Source organism: Excalfactoria chinensis, chromosome 6 (genome assembly GCF_039878825.1).
Source record: "Excalfactoria chinensis isolate bCotChi1 chromosome 6, bCotChi1.hap2, whole genome shotgun sequence".
In the NCBI taxonomy this organism is placed as follows: domain Eukaryota; kingdom Metazoa; phylum Chordata; class Aves; order Galliformes; family Phasianidae; genus Excalfactoria; species Excalfactoria chinensis.
In genome coordinates this window covers 12,973,796-12,994,468 of record NC_092830.1, presented here as the reverse complement: position 1 = coordinate 12,994,468, position 20,673 = coordinate 12,973,796, and the positions used below count along the sequence as shown (strand labels likewise).

Below are 20,673 nucleotides of genomic sequence, written 5' to 3'. Positions count from 1 at the left end.
CTTAAAATAGGCAAATAACTCAGTGACCAAAGCTTCTCACAACAGCATGTCATTTTTGCAACAGTCATCACTGTTCACTTTGAAACATAAACAGATGAGTTCTGAACGGCATAATTGTCTTTCCCCATAGAATCATAGAATGGTTTGGGTTATGTTGGTTTGCTTCGCTCTTCCCCACCATCTTAATCAGATCTTCTCCCTCCCTGGTTACATTTGTCCTCATCTTAGAAGAGCAGTGGTTACCCAGAGCTACCCCTTTTCTCAGGCTGATCTCCTTTTGATTTCCATACAACAGTTAAACCACTGCTACTACTGACGTGGTCACCAAGAAGCAAATCTGTCACAGCTTACCCACAGGTACTGGCAGAATTCAGAAACTTCCTCTCCCTCTCCCCCTCTCCTCCACCCAGAATTGCATTATTTCATGTACTTCACGGAAATGCAGCTAACATAAGATTTATGTTTTAAAACCCTCCTGTTCTTCAGACAGCACAGTATGTTGGATACATTCCAATATGAAAAGTTTGAGAAGTGATCACTCAAAAGAAAAAACACAGCACTGCCACTACATTCACACAGGTTTTGTATCTACTGCCAAGATGATCAAACCAAACTTCCATATAATTTATTTCACCACATAATGAAAATGTCTCTGTTTTATCTCAGCAGAGGCATCTAATTAATTAAGCAATTAAAAGCAACGTGACTTACATATTCCTTCACATTTTTTGTCTTCACAGCTTTGTATGAATAATACGCAGGATACAGCATCCCAAACACCAGCCTGTCAGAAAATAAAGAGTTTTCAGAATTAGTTTTATCATACACAGCAAAGCAGCAACAATACATCATTAGAGCAATCCAACTAACTTACTAATGAAAACACCATTCTCTGGTTTGAAACAAAAATCAGTGTTACAGGTTGCATGGAGGAAGCCCTGCAATATGTACGAATAAAGCTACACCAAGTGCATGCCTGAAGACAGCAGTTTCGTGAGACTGCCCCTAGGAGATAAGCCAGAACTAATGCTTCTGCCTATTATCAGATGACCAGGAGTTTCTCCAAAAGCACTTCTAACAAAAGGAGTTCTGCTGTTTGAGTTTCTGTTGCTAGAACTTTTCAAAACAAACACGTGGTTATCCAAGCAAGTGGGAATTAATTCAGTTTCACTTAGACAGCCAGTTTCCACTAAAATTCCTCAAAGTGCAGAGGGCAGAGTGAGAGGGTGCCACCCAATGCACAGCGAGAGCAGGATCAGAAGACCTGCTATAACAGAAGTTTGTTATTACACAGCAGCTTTACTAAAAATATTGCCCACAAACTGGAGGAACTGTTCTTTACAATTAATTGAACAGCAGTAGTTGCCATCTCCTTGAAAGAGCTCCATGCTTTCTTTCACCCGCTTATCACCCTGTGCAAAGCCAGGCATCTGCCCACCCTTAGCGCCAATGGCCTAAAGCAGCAGCTACAGAAAAGTCTGCCTACACCACTGCAACACTGCTTACTAATTGCTGAGGATGGTTACAAGTGGGAAAAATTCACCCTTCTAGGGATAGCCAGTGACCTTCTAAGCAAGCTCAGAACTTCTTAATGCCACACAAAGAAAGATGCATCACATGGTATTTTAAAGGGCCCATCTGAGTGATGTTTTACACTCAAATGGTCAAAATTTACCAAAGTAAGTAATCAACTTAAATGTAAATGTTTCATAGCTTTAAGTAACTGGTACTACTGGAGAGTACAAAACAAAAAGTAGCAGAGTTTGTTTGTTTTTAAATGGAAAAGGTCCCAGAGTCTTCACCTTCTGCAGCACCCCAACAGCAAAGACTGCCACAGCTTCCCCAGTATACAAGGCACCCGTGTACAGTTGAGTTTGACAGATTGGATACAGGGTCAGAACACCCTAAAGTGTTTTTATTCCTCTTGACTACGAGGAGATCATGACTACATTGGTCCAAAAAAGTCTTCACTCCAAACACACGAGACATGGAAGGAACACAAGAAGGAATACTAGACCTGATGAACTCCTGCAGAGGAAAGCTCTTCCTCTCTTCTTTGTCCCTGTGTAATACCCCATCCAGCAACCCATCAGCTCTAATGGTGCTCACCTTTCCTGTTCCTTCAGGCAGAAACTCGAACCATTAAGCACCAGAGATAAGGAAAAGCCTCATTAATCCAATAATGTAACAGTTACTTTATAAGTGTGGAAGTTTCTTTGAATAGTAAGGACACAAAAGAGGTTTATGAACATCATAACCACTGCTAACTGTCAGGTGGCTTCATAATTACATGTCAGTGGTTACCGGTCATCTAAACACCTCACAATTGTCCAAAACAGTCCAAAGTTATTTATACAGCTGTTTGCAGACTGCACATGCCAGTTTCTTCCTGTGAAGCAGGCAAAAGAGAAACAAACAGACTCCATCTTTTACTGAGTAGATCTTTGGCCTGCAGTTTTCCATTCAATCTACTGCCAAGTAACACTGCTATTATTTTAAAAGCTAAGTTTTAATTTCAAATTCCAACAGCAATTTTTTCCATTTGTAATATCCTTGAAAGTCTGCTAGATCATCTGATATAATGGGATCTCTTTTTGAGAGTACTGCTTTGGGAACGACTGCTCCTGAAGTAGCAGTAAGGAGATCACAAAGCTCAGCTACAGAACACCTCAAGTGAGAAACAGAACAGCACCCAATACAACACAGACATGACAAAGGCAGCTGCTTTTCCCCAGCTGGCAGATCTGTATTCCAGCAAATTCAGTTTTGCCCTCAATCTATAAATCACAGATTAGTGCAGAGCTAACAGTAAGGCTGCTCACTGCAGCTGACTGAAGACAGAGGCAGCAACCAGCAGAACGGCATTAGGGAGCCCGGGTACAATCCGCACTACTGACAAAGCTACAACAGCAGAGCATTTTCTGTTCACACCAATACCCCCAACATATCGGGGTCGTTAGCAGTACCTACTGTCAGACATTACAAGCACATTCTTCTGCTGCTGTTTTTACAGTAAGTACACAATGCATTTGAAGGATGTACCAACTAGCCCAAAGCTTTTCAAACATAAAAGCTTGAGTGTTATTTTTAAAACCTACTTTATACTTCACAGCGTACATTAGCACGCTGCACTAATGTAGCAGACAAGAATAAAGCCAGCTTCCACAGATGGAAACAGATTTCAGCCGAGCGTGATATCATTTGCTTTATTTCTCCAGTAGATCTAGAGGTATAATCCTGCTTACCAGTGTAATTTCTCTGCCAATCGTCCACCTAGCTATTGCTGTTTCCCAGCTGCACTCAATAGCTTGTGCAGCACTCCTTCGGTACAGCCACTCCTCCATGGACATTGTGCTCACTCCAAGAGAGGTGTTTCTTATGAAACCACAGAGCAGTACATTTGCGTACCGATATAGCTGTTAAAACACACATCACCTGTGTTATCACATAATCAACAGTCCTGCACACTCAACAATAGTTGTGCATTATCACACACAACTATTAGAAACAGTAATTTCTGCAGTGAAGCAGCAGAGCTCACATCTGACCAATTAATGAGATGTTGGCCATAGAACACATCCAGCCAGGTAAACAACACTCATGTTTTCAAGTTTGTACATAATATAAATAACTATTTTAGACATATTCTCTATTTATATGACACTATGAAATTCTTTAAGTCTCTCAGAAGTACAGCTTGCGTCAACACTCCCAAAACATGAAGCCATTAAACCAACAGCATATTTACAACCTCAGTGTGCTGGCATTGCCAAAGGATTGCCAGAAGCACTGGAAGGTGTCTGGAATTTCATTCTTTTGTTTCTCTGAAATGCAGAGACAAGGGCCACAAGTATTCCCTGATAGTACAAGCTGTTCAGGACACTTGGTCAATGTAAGATACTTCAGGGACAATGTCATTTACTATGCTTGCCCTAACAAGTTTGATAACAGATGAGGGTTATTTACCCACCCACTGACAGGCTGACAGTCTTGGCACAGACTGACAGGGAACCAAATATTCGTTAATGTGTGCATTTACATTACTAATATGCACCAACATCCTGAGGAATCACTTGACAGCATTTGTCAGGTTGGAGAACAAAGAAACAAATCTACCCTGTCTGCACAAAATCATGGAAGTGAATATGAATGCCTGACACCCTCCCTTACTTTGCTGACCCCATCCAGTTTCCCTTCCCAACAGTGGTCTTTCACCATGATTTATGACAGGAGCATCTTCCATTCCCTTCACACACATGCTTTGCAAGAGCAGGTAATACATGAAAATATGTGCTAGAGGTAACATGGATGACTCCAGGGTAGGTGGGTAGTGGTGTGTGTGTTATCAAAGCCTCAAATACACGGCAATACCTGTGCATAAACTTGTACGTAGTGCATACTATATACAATTACTGTTCCAGACCTTGTTTAGACAGTTTAGCTTAAGCAAGATTCCTTCTGAAAGGGAATCTTGCTAGTGGAATCTAAACAGAATGAAATTTATTCTGAAGAATGGTACTGGAGTTGGCTGGCTGGTCTTGGACTTAAAAAGAAATATATGGTCATACCCATTAACAAATATCTCTAGGGTTTTGATCAGCACACATTGGAAAAGCAGTAACTCACTTGCTCAGACTACACACTATTTGTAAAAAGGACTCATCTTTTTTGGGGGAGGGAGGGCTGTGATGCATAAAATATGAGAAGCTATGAAATACGTTTTAACTGTTAAACATCTGCATGGTATACTTGCAATCAACATAAAGCATAATGAGTACTTATAAGAACCCTATTAAGGGGGAAAAAAGCTACAGTTAAAAAGAAAGTCCAAGTCAAGCCTCTCTGGCACCTCCCACCTTGAGGATTACAGCTTGGTACCAAGTCCTACACTAAGCCAGCTGCAACCTTTGCTCAGCCCTACATTTTCATCCTGAATGCTTTTGAAAGGCACTACACTAAACCAAGACCTTCCCTCTCTCAACAACTGACAAAACTGAGCCAGATTTTGCTACTCTAACCACAACAAACTACATTTAAAGAGTACGCATCCAAGTCGTTACAAAAAACAGCATTAGACAAAAATGGAATAGGAGAGCATAAGGATAAACTGAACTTCCTACCAAGTCGTGTCCTACTTTTGCTGTTTTTCCCCCAACCTCCTCCCTGTCCTCATGCAAGTACACTCCTAAGTATAATAATCGTTGCAAGGAGCCTAAAAGGAGACAAAGCATAAATATATATTAGAAAAAATCATCTCCCATAAAGGATGTTCTGTACTGAAATCTTACTCTTGGCCAAGATACACCAGTAAGATCGATTGCCTATCTGCATAGGCTTGCCAGGTTTCTCTCAGAGAAAACAAGACTTACATGCCAATGAAGCACTGTTATCTTTGATTAACCTGTTTGTTATGCAGTGAAACATCTTTTCGAGTCTAGAATGAAGACTTGCCCTTCTATGCCACCATTAAATATCATTCTAATACATTCCTTTAAGAATTCCCACAGTTGAAAACACTAGTGACTCTCACAGTATTTTCTAGGTTGCCTGTTACTCATTCTATTTGCTACTACAAAGCTCTAGATAAAAATATATAATCAGAGAAGTCTTAATCAACAGTTAATATCCACACACGTTAGATAAGCTACATCCTTCAGGGTGAATCAACTTTGAATTTCCAGCTCAGCCTACATACAGCTTGCAGCCTACTGGGCCTGTTCAGCCAGCCAGCAATGCACCCAGATGCAGGCAGACGCGCTGAGTCCCACTCTCAGCAAGGAACGTGCTGTATATTCATTGTATCAGCCTTCTCTTCAGGCCCTTGGGAGGTATGAACACTGTACTAACTCCCAAAGCAAAGCTACACTCTTACCAGGTTATGATGGACACTGTAACATGAAGAAGCTGCATCACTACAGGTACAACACAACTCTCAAGATTTCTCTCTTCTAAGGGCACTACCTGTATGTAAACCCTACAAAGCAACTCACCTCCTGTCACAGGTACAAGCCTGGAGAAACCATCACCACTGAAAAGAGACTACTTAAATGCTCTTCAATACAGTGAAAAAGCCCAATAAACCCAGCAGTATGGAAAATTCTAACAAGCTGGTACTGGAAAACACACAAAAAATACATTAGGGATAGAAATTGTTACCTAAGTCTTAGCCACTACTCTGCATGCCTACTTATTAGTGGATGCAACACGTGCCTGACTTGTACTATAATAGTGTCCTGAGTGTCCCTGCACTGCTTCCTGTTTACATACTAAAATCAGCCACGTTTACACAACAGTCAATAGGTGATCTCATAGCTTCCAAGCAACCGAAAGATTCTTTTAACACTGCCACATGATTCAGCTCTAGCATCTCCACAAGCTAAAGAACAAACACTGAAGGCCTTCAACACAAAGTAATCTTTATCAATTTAGATCTTTCACCTAACTCTTCAATCAAGAGCAGAATTTTATCCCTGCTGGAAAAGTACCAATTCCCAAAGCTACTCACACTTACTCCAGCTTCAGATAAGCTATCTTCCCTCATATCTACCTTAATACTCTCTGAAGTCTCTCATTGCTATGACTGTTTGCCACTGCAAGCCAAGTATTCACGGTCTCTGAGCAGCCACCTGCAGCATCATTCAGGAACATGACTGAACATCGAGAACTAACCAACAATTATCAATGGTTACACCTACTTCTCATACAACCCTTGAGAACCCAGAATTCCTTTGATCAAAATAGAAGATGTCCTTGTACCAAACCATGCTTTTCTTTTCATGATCAGCAAGGGTAGATGGCTGGCTTGAAGGTGTCAGTTACAAGAGACCGGCTGACCTGCTTCGTTTCTGTTGGGTTTTCTTGTTGTTTGGTTTTTTTATGAGAAAAAAAAAAAAAAAAAAAAAAAAACAACAAATCAAACTCACTCAAGTTTTCAACAACTATTTTCTATATTCACCACATGCATCAATAAGCTCGTTCCACAGAGCAGATGAGCAAGAAAACAACTGAGGTTGTAAATATTTTGAGGTTCAGTGAGGAAAGCTGATGCCTATATAGAGGTACACAGAAACAGCCAGGCCACATAAGATCTAATCTACAAGAGTATATTTTAAAAGTGTTTACATAATCATGACAAAGTTGACAAAGAAACAAGTTAATGAGCTCGCTCACTTCTGAAACAGTTCTTCATATTTACTACCATTGCAGAATCATACTGTTTTCATGAGCTACGTGATCCTGTCAATTTGGGATACTTCTGATAAGCTCCTAAAACACCACTGGTTTCATGCAGATGAAGTGTTGAACAAAAGTAGCCCACAAATTCTAGGAGGAGACACTCAATTTTAATTGAGAAACTTCTAATTATATATGCTTTTAACACTTAACTTGTTGGCTCTGGTAGTCTGAAGCCAAGAACAACTGCCTGACTCTCCCATATACCCTCTTGCTAATATTAGCTTTACTCAGTGTCTTCAAAATATTATTCAAGGCTCCTACAATTTAAGTAGGCCTTAATTTATGTGTAGCAACATTAAGTCCATTATATTAAGGCCAGACCTTGCAAACACCTTCCATTTCAATTTAATTTGCACACTGAAAGATTGTTCATTATAGTAACTTGAACCAACTCACATCAAGTCAGTGGCCATTTCTTTTCAGAGGTTTCATGCTACAGAAGTTTCCAAAACATGCACAGTCAGATGTGTGGAGAGGCAGGGCAAGTGTCAGAAGAATAAAACAAATACTATCACCTCAGCACCGCCAACTGCAAGTTTTTCAACACATTTAATGCTCTTAAATTTCAGATCTTAGAGATCTCAAAGATCCTTATGTTGGCAAAGTGATTGGATAGCATTCAGGTTTGCACAATGAAGATGTTTTTTCAGCAAGTACAAAATGGTAACTGACACAGTGAGACACTGCAGCTGAACAGAGCAATGCTAAGGCAAGGAACAAAGTTCTGCAATTGACAGAAACAAAAGCAAATGCTGTGGAAAAACAGAAACACCAGGAAAACTTGGAAAGAACAAAACAAAGCAATTTAAAAACGAAACAAACAAAAAAACCCACAAAAACACATTATCATTACAGCAACTCTATTGGACATTTAAAGCAGCCTCACCCTATAACATATTTAAGATCCAAAGCAAGATAATTCACTATTCTGTGGCAGTAATCCTTCCTTAGTGCTGGGAGAAAGAAATTTTTTGCCATCTGGAGTTGTTTTTAAAGCTTTAACTTGGGCTTATTTACCCCACACTATGCTATCTTCAGGATCAAGCTGTGGAACTCATCACAGAAATCCCATGCAATATTACATAGTGCGTGCGTTCACGTCTCAGCCGCACAAGATGAACAGAAATTCTTTGTGTTCAAGCATGTTTTATGCATCATCTCAGGAGCTGCATAAGGAAAAACGTAACTTGACATCCAACATGAACTATGGAAGTCCAGCAACCTAGTAGCTCTACTGTTGCTGATACTAGAGGAAAAACATTCGATATCCTCCTGAAGTTATGCTCATTATCACCATCTGTGGATTCTAAAGCTTTCTTCAGCTTTGTAAAGTGGCTTTAAAGTTACCCATCACACTGGAGTTTTGCCCTCCTGGCCTCTGCCTCAACATCACCTACAGTGTAGGCACAATCCCTCCAACACCGCTGAATGATACAGAGATAAAACAAGCAAACAAACAAACACTTTGCTTTTCACCTGATGTTGGTCAGCTAGAAACTTTGGAGCACCTCACTGCTTTTGGAATTGCACCGTCAGCCACAGCTGGTGCAGCAGAATGCCACAGTGGAATGTCTTCTCTCAGCATTTCTGGAGCACAATCAACATCAGAATTACCAGTTATAGGAAGCTAACATTTACAATAGGAGTGGTCCCAACTAAAAATTCCTTATGCTTTTTCCAAGATAAACCACATTTCATTCCTAAGCCATATAGAAATAAAAGACAAACCACACAGCCATGTAGCCATACTGAGTCTGGTTGCTTGGCTTTAAATAGGAAAGCACAGTTTATAACCCGAAGGCTCAGAAAGCTCCAATTTAATCACTGTACATCTTATAACCTGGGGGGCTGATTCAAAGCAGCCTCAAGGTCAAGCTTCTACAAAGAAAACCCTAAAAAAAAAGACAAATGTATTTTAGCAAAGAAAAGTGACGCAGCCACACAACACCAGCTGAAATACAACAAGCCTTATTTCTTCCTCGTGTGACCGTTGTTCACTTTTGATCATCACAAGCTATTTACATCTCAATTTTTGCCTAAAGGTTTTTGATTTCCAAACAGTTCTGCTAATGATAAAGACCCAAAATGGCATTTCTAAAACCTCTTAGAGCATTAAAAATAATAATAATAATTTAAAAAAACAAAAAACATTTTTTATTGTACATAGGAAAAAGGCTTCTTCTTTGTATTTGGCAGATACCACTGGGATAACATCTGGACTTGTCATTCCAAAGTACACACATTTCCTCAATTACAGCTTGTGTTAAGAAAAACTCTGGGTGCAGTGCTAGACACCAAGTCCAGAACTGACAACATGCCGAACCTCTAACAAACTGCAGCCCTATTAGTAACTTAACATCAGAAATGCCACGCTGAGAAACAACTTTCCTCCCTTCTGAACCTCATTCTCCAGAGGTTCATTCAATAAAGCAGGAAAGGACAGAGAGGGTGGAAGAGGCTGCTGCCCAACCACACGTGCATACACACGAACACAAGGTGCTGCTGGGGCAAGTCCTAGATCTTCAAGGCTATTATTACTATTGAGAAACAGCTTCCAGTGATAATTCTAATGTTGAATTGTGAAACCAGCACCATTTAAACTGCATCTACAGTAAGCTACTGACAGCTAAAGCAGAGACTAAAAATAATGTGTTTTATGTTTCTGTGGACATACTGTATTCTACATGAACCTTCAGCTGTTCACTGCTTTAAGATGTGAATAGATCAGCTCCATCCATGGCTTCTAAAGCAACCTACTTGTAAATACGCTTAATTTGAGCAGCACTAAGCGTGCTTTTAGACATAAAGGAAACCACGTGTTCCAGAACAGAGCCCTAGTGTGGAAAGAAAACATTAGCAGACAAAGGTGAGTAATGCCAGCACAATAGCAAATAACTCTTTTTTTCTTTAACAATAGAGCTAAAGGGAATGATATTACCAAAACCAATCAAGATCTCCCTAAGCAAGAGAGCACTTTGCTTGTTCCCCTTTCCGTGCTTTTGATCAGTGCATTAAGAAGGGAGTCAGGAAGAGGAAATAACAAAACCAGACTGCAGCTGGAAGGCACAAGGACGGACTGTTTTCCAGTGCTCCCCTTCCAGCAGTGCAAGTCCCAACAGCTTTCTTAGCAAAAGAAAGCAAAACATTGTCAGACTACTCACTTCAGGAAAAGTAATGGTTTTGTGGATCCTTGCTTTTTTACACTGAGTTAAATGCTTCTGAAAGAGGCTGCACTGTGTTGGTTTTGAACATCAGATACAAGTTCCGGCAGTTTGGAACACCAAACAATATTATCAAGATGATAACAGGGAAAACATTCTTCTAAGTAAATTCACCTGCATGTCAATGTTTGCAGAGTGGCCATAGAACACCCAGGAAACTAAGTCACACCCCATTATTTTGTCAGTGACAAACTACACTAGAAATCGTCTGTGGGGTCTCAGGATGCAAGTGACCTCTATGGGGAGTTACAACTGTTGTGTTAAAGCGTCTCAGCACATTGGCTACCATGTTTAAAGCCACACTGGTCAGCAAAAGCACAACAGTCAATCTTTCCTACCTACATCCCTGTATAACTCATCTCATTTTCCTGCAGTCAATTACTACAATCTAACTGGCAAGCCTTTAAGGTGCGAGAGATCCAGAACACGGAGATCATATATTCTTCTTTTTGTTCTCTAAGTACCTAAATGGGCTACAGAAGGTACTCCCATTCAATAGTGGATGTTTTGAAGGTTTAAAACCAGAACAAACAGGACCAATAACCCCAGAAAGAGCTGCTTTGCACATTAAAGACCAGGAGAGAGGTTTCTGCAAGTCATGTTTTTACCTTTTTTTTCCCCAAAAAGATTTTCTCACAAGGGTTAAAAGCACTAAGCCAAAGCACTTTTTACTTTATCTAGATATCAGGATTCCATACGGGACTTCCCCCAGAGATGTCCTTATAGGCACCTCTTAGGACAGGGCTCTACATACAAAATAACCAATGAGTGGTTACAGTACGAAGTCACATCCATGCTGAGCAAACCTTAAGATGCAGAGATATGCACTGACAAAGCAGAAATTGGTTTGCAGAACGTACGAGAGTAGAGGTTGTTTGTTTAATTAGCAATGTCCTCCTGTGCCAGAGCACGCAGCTCTTGGTATTCCTTTATCTACAGCACATAGAACACAGATGTGGATTTCAGCACATTCTGTAACACAGCGCACACCAAGACAATTAAGTAAGAATGTCAGATCCTGCAGTATGCCTCTGGTTGTGCTCCATCTGTTTCAGGGAGCTTCAGTTCACCAGGCCGCCCTGGGCTATGAGCGCTGATCACGCATGCTCTGCATCTGCAGCATGCTATAAACACGGGAAAGAAAAGAGCAGCTGGACTGCATAGCAAACATTGACACAAGGAAAGGTGTGTCAGGCAGGCAGCGGGCACGCTCATTTCTAACTCCGTCAGATCCAGTCACATCCTGCACTGTAGGAGCTCACAGAATAAGTGTTGCAAGTCAAGCTTAGCAAGCAGATGCTTTTTACTGTACATATGGATTACCTAACTGCAAAGCTGAACCATGGATAGAAGTATTTTAATGATTTCATTGCTCAATTATGTAAATGACTTTAAGCCTTCAATAGACAGGACAACGTACTTAGTCCCTTGATGTATATATAGTTACAGACTTCCAATTACAAAATTTAAGAGCCTTTAAAAATCGGGAGGCCTTGTTTAATGAGAACAGCTGCACCACTACTGCTGTAACTAGACTCATCACTAGAACCAATAAGCATCAACATGCAAGTGAAGGATGTGAATACAGAGCATGCTTTAACTCGACTGGCAATATGCTGTTTTCTTCCTGCAACTTTTAATTCTCAACATGGCATTTACAAAGCACATGGCAACTACATGACAACAGCAAGAGCTGGTGCACTTCAGTGGAAATGAGCAGAGATGGCCCCCTCTAAAGGATCTTTAAAGAAAGCACGCTTCAGCAGACAAAACAACCTGCACTGTCCTGTGGCCACACAGACTGGGGCCTCTCTGGAAAGCAGAGGATGGGGGAAGGGCAAAAGGATGGCCTTTCCCAGCAACAAGCTGGTTAGACGTTTAAGGATAGCATCAAGTGTCAAGGATAACTGACACGTGATGATTGATGGACTCTTTTCACTCACCGTGACAGCAAATCCTTCTCCTCTCCCCCACAGGTGCAGCTGGGATTTATGGGTCTTTACAATGGAAGCACATTCCGGGTCTGACAGCACTCAGCATTCTTCAGGCTTCGGCTGGAAGCATCCAGCCACAACAAGAGAAGGCTACAGATGAAGGAACTTTCCCACAAAGGGCCATTCTGACTTGAAGGTCGGGCTGCATATAGCTATTACTTCCACACACCATGTTGGCAGTATCGTTACACTCAGTTCTATCTCATGAACAATGGCTGTTTCAAGCAAGACATTTGACAGTGTTTTTATTAGCAAACAAGAACAAAAAGATTTTGTTTTTTGCACTTGCTTTTAATAAAAACCTTTATAATTCAAGAGCAAGACATAATCCAGGCTTACGAAGTATACACACTCACATGGAAACTGCAAGGAAACAAACAGTTCTAATGCATAAAGCAGCAAAAGCTGAAAGAGCAATGCTACTCCCCATCTCCAGGTCAGCTCCCATGTGCCCCAGACAGTCTTTGTCCAGGTTCACATAGCTGCAGCTATAGCCTAATTCCACAGCTGTGGAACACTTGCTGAAAGTGTTATTCATACACCCGTGCTCTTCGTAAGGCACTAAAGTGGAAGTGGGGAATAGGCAGAAAAAAAAAAGCAGCTACAAATACCTCAGAAAAATCCCTTCTCCTGCAGTCCACTACAGCTCACCTTTCCAACAGCTGAGACTTTCAAACAACTTTACTGGAAGGCAAACATGCTTAAATACAGGGGTAGAGCGAGCGCTGCAAAGCAACGCAGATGGGGCAACTTCCATTTTTTACGTGAGGAGGGAGGAAAAGTTAACAGATTACAGCAGACAGTCTGCTTTAACAGATTGCAAGAACAAAATGGCCATCTCCTTTTTTTATTTAGGATGCATAACATCTTTGCTTGGCACAAGAGAATAGTCTGATCTCATCCATACCAGGCTGTGACTGACACGTACTCAGTGTGTTTACTACTAAATACACTGTCTCAGCAACTGATGTGTACACAATTGCTCAGACCCTATAAACGAGAAGAACGAGCAATCAAAGCAGATCAGTCAGACAGGGCTACAAGATAACAAGACAACCAGCCACAATTTTAAGAATTCCCACCATTAGAGACTGAGTACTTGACAAAGTGTAACACTTCCAGAAATTCCCCGAGACTCCGAAACAAATTACTACCTCTCTCTTGGCTTTTTGGAAGCGCAAAGATGGAAAAATATTGCAGTAACCCTTCTTAAAACTGTTGCAATAGCCAGAGTGGAACAACTAACAACCTATACTTACTCTTAACAGCACCCCATAAACCTTAAAATGAAAAGGTATTCTAATTATGTGCTTCAAGCCTTCCGCTTCTCCACTGAAGATACACAACTAGCACAATATATTTCACAAGCCTGCATGCTGAAGTATTTAAAGCAAGAAAGCAAAACTCTTCATTAAAGCTAAGTTTTGCCAAAGAACACAAAGCAGTGAGTTTTAACCACTCCCTGCTGATGACTCCTCAAGACAATTCACATGCAATTAAGAATTCTAATTCTCTACTACCTCCATTCCCTGGTTCCTTCAAGCTCTAACCAAATTATTTCTAGCTGATGAACTCCGAATTGCAAGTTCTCAGACTGAACCAGAAGCTAGTTTGCTTAGGAGGTGCACGTCAGGACAAGTCCTCCGTATGAAAAATTCAGAGGGCACTGTGACACACCTACAAATGCATACTTTGCTGGCTTGTTTTTTTTTACTTTGACAAAGAGCAGGTCTGCCAGCAAAGGAGGACTTGCACTGCAGCTAGACCAACTGCTGCCCCTTCCAACCACTCGTGAAGACAACAGATCATCCAGAAAGAGGATAAGAGAACTTTTTGTTATGGATTGTTATGACTTGTTATGGACAGCACAAAATCTGTATGGCTCTCATATACAAAAGAAAGACAGCAGACAAAAATGAAAATGATAGAGTAAATAGCAGAAAACCTCAGGTCTCAGCATCTACATACTGGTTAAAAGTATTTTCATCTTCCTTGCAGGCTTTACTGAAGAGATAGCACACTTCTAACCAACTGATGATGCACAAGTCAGAGAAACAGCCACTGGAACAGCCTGGAAAGATATCAGGAAGCAAAACAGATCAAGAAGAGGAAGACTGTATAATGAATATTGAGAAAAAGAGAGAAAGGAAGACAGTCTGAAGACTACTTGACTAAAAACATGTCACACCATCTCTATTTTCATGATATCTCTCACCTGTCCTTTCTGTGTGAATTTTACTTTATTAAGCAAAGTTAAATAAGTTTCCAAGCTACACAAGTGCTCTTCTGGATGCACTAAACTTCCTACCCAGGAAGCTAAGCACTAGCAAGGTTTAAGTCCCACAGCTGGGAAACTAGGGCACGAGAAGGTGAAGAGGATTTATAAATAGTATCAAATACTCTCTTTTTAGCAAAAATAATGAGCACGCAGAAGTGAGTCAGTAAAGCAGAAAACCAGCCTGAGTAATGCGCTGTCCTTTATTGCAATAGAACTGTGCACTGGAGCAGCTATCACCTTAAATGCCTGTGATATTGGTCAGGCCCACAAAGGACTTAATCCTCAATAGCGCAAGTATACTGCTTAGTAGCTAATTTCAAAGGGGAGGGGAGAGGAAGCCACTACAAGCAACTTAACAAGAACCTCCTTGTTGGAAACAGAGGTGCCCAGCACTGCTGTTATTTCCTTTACAGCCAGTGCAGTTCAAAACACGGTTAAAGGCAAAATCCTCTGGTTTTGGTGTTTCCATATAACCAAGCAGAAACAGGTTCAGCAGTTAGTTTGACTTAAAAAAAAGTATGGGTATGCATCGTCCCTCTACTGCCCATGGGAAGACCATGCTGACAGAATGGCAGCAATTCTTCCCACAGCCAACATCGTTCCTTACCAGCTGTGAGACACAGCTCTTTCCAGCCATTTCAGTCATCTGACAGGTCTCATAAAGGGCAGAAGGACAGAGGACAGATGAGGGACTGTTACTTGTGTAGTGCTGAGACCACAGCAACAAACATACTTTGCACGAGAAGACATCCTGACAGCAAATCGAGTCGTGAACTGAAATGACACCAGGCGGCTTAGGGGAGAAGTTTGTCACCAACAAAACGAGGAAGTCCTGTTTATTACCCCCTGCACCGGGTTACACACTCCTGCTGCTCTTGGCACTCACTCAGGCACTCGCAGCACTGCTCTGTGCACAGGATCAGCTCATTAGCTTGGCAAGAACTCACACGCAGCATAATCTCAACTCGAGCAACGCAGCAAGAACCGGGCCAGGACAGACCGAGCCGCCACACGCTGCTGACAGTTACCAACCTGCCCTTACAGCTTCATTCGCACTCATTTACTAGCAGCGCTCACCACGCACCGCGACAGCCGACCGCTCCCGGCCCGAGGGGGCGGCCTGCACCCGTGGCGGTGAGCGCTGTGGCCCTCGGCTCCGCTGCTGCCAGCTGCGCGCCACTCCCTCCACCTCACTTGGCGAAGGGCCGCGGACAGAAGCAGCGCTGCGCGTTGCATTAGGCAGAGGGGTTCGGCGCAGCCCTTCCGAGCCGGCGGAAGACGCAGAGCCGCGGCTGCTCCGCACAGCCCCCGGCCGCCCCCGCCACACCTGCGCCCAAAGAGCCGGGGCCGCGCCGCGCTCCGCGGCCGCCCCCGCTCGGGGGCCCAACGGCGGCGCCCGGGGGCCTACGAGGTCCGCCTCCCTCCCGCCGCCCCCCCTCCGTGGGAAGCCCCGGGACGAGACGGATGTACGCGGCGCCGCCCGCTCCCGGCACTCACACGACGGCCCGCGAGATCATCCAGGAGACCATCGCGGCGGCCGCGGCGGCGGCGCGTCCCCTCGGCGAGCCGGGCCCGAATGGCCGCGCGCCGCGCCGCCCCTCCCCTCGCGCCCCTCCCCTCCCGCCGCCGGAGCCCGGCGGCACCGCGCATGCGCACTGTGCCGGCCGAGGCTGAGCGCTGAGGTGCTTCCCGCGGCCCGCCCTCGGCTGTGCTGAGAGGAGCGGTGACGGGCTCCTGCCCGGCCTGCCTCTGCCATCCAGTCCCCTGTAGGAGCCGGGCTGACCCCCTGCTCACAACCCCCGAGGTTGGTGCGGTAACGTCCTGTCCCTGCCTGATGAGCCTGGATTAGTCACCCGCCCTGTGAGTGCGGCCGTAAAGTGCCGCCTATTTTTAGACCGAAAAACGAAGACGCCCTTTGCGCAACAGTCGTCACGCTGATGATGCACGAGGAGATAGAAGCAGGTACAATTTAATTTGATCAGGGAGGAATGTAACACGGCCCCTTTCTCCCCTTCTCATCTCTTCCCTTGGACCGCTTGGTAAAGGGCAGGCCGAGCTGCCCACCCGTACCCACACTTTCCCTCGTGTTCCCTCACTGTGGCCCAGGTCAGGGTGCAGCTCCTCAGGCCAGGCCTCTGCAGAGCAGCTCTAGACACACGGGTACAGCATCGTGAGCCACATCATGAGCCTGACAGCTTCCATGGTTTTCAATATCAGTGTAGAAATAATCAGTTCCAAAGGCTGTGTAAGGACACGTACTTACGTGGGTCGCACAGACTGCTGCCTGCACCTGATCCAAAGCTACGGGTGACTGGGAGGACACGTCTGGGAAGGACTGGTGTCTGTTCGCCCAGTTCTTTCCCTTGTCACTGTGAGGCAGGACGCTAGGCAAGATGGTTATCAGCATGACCCAGCCCAGACACCTTGCTGAGATTGAGGGCTAGCACGTCTCACCTGTCAGGGACATGTGGGTGAAGCTGGGCACTTCATGGTACACCAGCTCTATAAAACATCTGCAGAGATAATACAGTTTTCCTACCATATAGGGAGTAAGAATGGCTTACACTCCATACACTGTTGGCTTATTCAGATCAGAGGTTCCAAGTCTGCGCAAGGCGCTTTCTGTTCCATGGGCACGTGCTGCAATTCCTCAAGTGCTCGCACCAGCAAAATCCAAACAAAGGCATTTTCACTCCTCTGCAGCCTTCAAACACAATTCACGTGGTCAAATGGCTGAAAGTGATTTATGAAAGGAAGAAGTGGGGAAATACACAAAATGTTTCAACAATTACAGTCTTTGAAAACTTTTGCTATAGTTGCAGACTGTGACATTTGAAGCTTGAAGTAGAAGAGCGTACAACAACATAAAAACAAATTTTACTCTTTCTGTGCAGGTATTGAGGTCTTGAAAATAATGATGTTGGCCACCTGGGTTGTCTCCTTATTTTGACCTCAGAGGGGACCAGGTGCAGAAAATGGTAGAGAGGAATCTGTGGGGAAAATATATATATATATATATATATATATATATACTGCTCAATATCCTTATTCTAAAAACAGGCCTACACTGAATGTATTCTTTATTGCATTCAGTGAAAGCAGAAATCTGAACTGCTATATTTCCCTTGAATAAAATCCTCTCTAGCGTTAGGCTGAATAAAGCAACCTTGAACAGCAAAGGATTTGAAATATGAATTAGCTCAGAGAGATTACATTTTAGACTCCAGTTCTGTAAACTCTACTGCAGAGGCGGATCCTGCTGCCTGCATAACGCTCCATTGGAGTCTGTAGCATTCCAAACCATCTAGAGCAAACTGTGAGATGAGAGCTCTACTTTGTATTCTATTAAAGAAGTATATAGTAGATTTCTTTTCTATAAGCAATTCCGTGTTCAGTCATCTCAGAGAGCCTTTCTAGGAAGAGAGTGATACTCTTTCTTACGGTCCAAAAGAATTGTATGCATCAAACCCATAGCTATGTATTCTATTTTGTATAAAGTATGTTTGAGAGAAAACCACTCTTTATTTTGAGTGAAGACATTTATTTTTCTTGTGTTTGTTGCCATGGCAATACTGTCTCTGGTGAAAAGCTGCATTTACATTTAAAGAGGCAATTTTTATTTATTTATTTTAAAGATAAAGGCAGATGGATCCTAAAGGGAATTTATCTTCCTAAGAAGGTTGCTTTGTCTCATAGAACATTTTGAGACTGAATTCAGTGCAATAAACTTGACGAATGTTGGCCTGATCCCCAGGAGACAGACATGAGGATGCCACATGGACTTCCTTGTTTTCTAGCTTGTATGGAATGATAATCCGTTCCCCTGAACTGCAGAAACACAGGGAGTGGTGCAGCAATTAAATCCATACCATGTACTTATTCAGACCTGGGATATGTCTTACCCGTACGTCTATTTTTATGTAAGGAAGACTTACAGCTATCTATAGGATATTTTTAAGTCCTGCACAAAAGCCACGTAATATATCTAGAAGTCACTTTAAATAGTTTTAACAGTATTTAGAAAACCTCTGGTGAAGATCAGCAGCCCTCCATTTTCTTCAGACTACTTTTGTGTAACAGAATGTATGCATACAAACATTAATGTTTAACTTTCACCTCCTTTAGAGGCAAATAAACATTTTTTCCGATGTTGCAGCTGTGAAAACAGAAATTGAGCAATGTTTAGGAAGACACAAACTGGTTTTTGGACTATAGAGGTTTTGGGTTCTGTCCCCTTGCTGTGAGAATGAACTCCCTGCAGAGAGCACGGCTTCCAACACTGCTCCCAAAACATTCGTATGTTAATTGCCTTGCTGTTTTTTACTTGTGTTGTTTGATGTGAGCAAATTCTATATACATATCAGATACAGGACAATTTGAGGTTTTCACTTGGGGCCTTAACAAGCAAACAAACCAACCAACCCAACAAGCCATTGTCACAGTCACTGAATCATACCAGAGATGTTTGCTATTTTGGAGCCAGAATATGGTTCAGATGATACAACAAAATACAGAATGGATGTACGGATGATTTTTTCTTACATTACCCTAAGTTGATATTGTTTTTAAAACTTACTAACGATGAAAACATGGTTGAAATTTGTGGTTTATGCTTCCTTCAAATATTTAACTAGTCATGCATTTTTCCATGTATGAGACTAACAGTAAAGGTTAGCTAACTTTCACTATCTGATATTCCTTTTACAGCTCTTGCTTCTATATTCATTAATAAGATTCTCCTCTTGAATTCTGCAGATGCACCAGCAAATACAAAACTTGAAAACACCATCTAATTGAGGTTATGGGATGAACTGCATAGTAGGATATTTTTGCAAGCAGGGGGAAAGTAGTAAATACAAGAACAGGATGAGAGATGTCCCTGCCCCCCAAGACTACAAAGGGATGTCCAGCACCCTTATTTGACCAAAACAGCCCTTCAGTCAATAAAAAGCCAAAGCATTTTCATCATTTCAGCACAAGCCTGATTTGATTGCAGAGCAATAGAACATAATCTGGCAATTCAGTTAGAATATTATCTGATTAAAAGTGCAAATATTAGATTTTCTATGCTTACTTTTCTTTTGCATTAACAATTTACTGTGCTGCTAAAAGGTCTATTGTACAAATGTTGATTAATTGTATCGGTTTTTGAAGACTAATTGCTAAGGAGGTTGCAATGGATTAAATGCCTCCGGTTCCTTGTTTTGCAGCAGAAACAGAAGAGCAGGAAAGCACCCCTTAGAATCTCTTTTTTTTTTCTTTAGGGAAATGTGATCTGCAAAGGAAGGGGAAAGTTCAGAACAGTTCCTTTTGAGATTTGTATTTCTGGCAGCAGCCATATGTCCGTTTTACCGTATTGCTTCCATTTGAAGTTTAAAACATGAGATGCAGCCCTGGAAGGGCAAGCAGAGGCAACAGGGAGGAGCTAATTCCCAAACTGTGGAGAGTATCTGAGAGACTCTTACAAATCAAGAGTGCTGCTACACCTATCACTCCCCTTCTCCAGTATTGATAAGCTACAGTTAGAATGGGTTTTGACATGCGTTACACACAGACCTGCAAGCATTACCAGTTCGATAAGTGTAACCACACTCCAGAGTTATGCTTAAGTGCATCTCAATAGGGAGTCCACAAGACAGATTCATATAAACTATTTTCCCTGTTTCAATGTAGAATGACATTAAAGATGCTAACTTGTTCAAAAGCTGCAGCTGAATGTTACAGTAAATATATGCCTCTCTCATGAAAACAAATCCGTTTTCAATAAAGAAATGCACACTGGTATCTGATGATCCACCCTCTCCATGTATTGAGACAAACAGGAAGCTTTGGTCTAGGTAGTATCATTTCAGCTATATCCCATTGCTCATTGTGACGCATCAAATTTAATGATTATAGCAATCTGTTGGAGATTTTTTAAAATACACTTTCTGCATTTGATGTT

At 42.4% G+C, this 20,673-nt stretch overlaps 2 protein-coding genes across 2 annotated transcripts in view; one reads left to right on the top strand and one right to left on the bottom strand.

The window, feature by feature from the left end:
* Window positions 1-16,325, bottom strand: part of REEP3 (receptor accessory protein 3) — a 36,636-nt gene extending 20,311 nt beyond the window's left edge. Inside the window, exons 1-2 of the mRNA XM_072340685.1 lie at window positions 16,227-16,325; window positions 712-784 (exon numbers count right to left, since the gene is read on the bottom strand). Coding sequence (XP_072196786.1) covers window positions 712-784; window positions 16,227-16,258 — 105 coding nt within the window. The 5' untranslated portion in view covers window positions 16,259-16,325. The remainder of the gene's footprint in view (window positions 1-711; window positions 785-16,226) is intronic.
* A 256-nt stretch (window positions 16,326-16,581) lies between these two features.
* Window positions 16,582-20,673, top strand: part of JMJD1C (jumonji domain containing 1C) — a 160,831-nt gene continuing 156,739 nt past the window's right edge. Inside the window, exon 1 of the mRNA XM_072339727.1 lies at window positions 16,582-16,691. The gene's annotated coding sequence lies outside the window, so the exon portion shown is untranslated. The remainder of the gene's footprint in view (window positions 16,692-20,673) is intronic.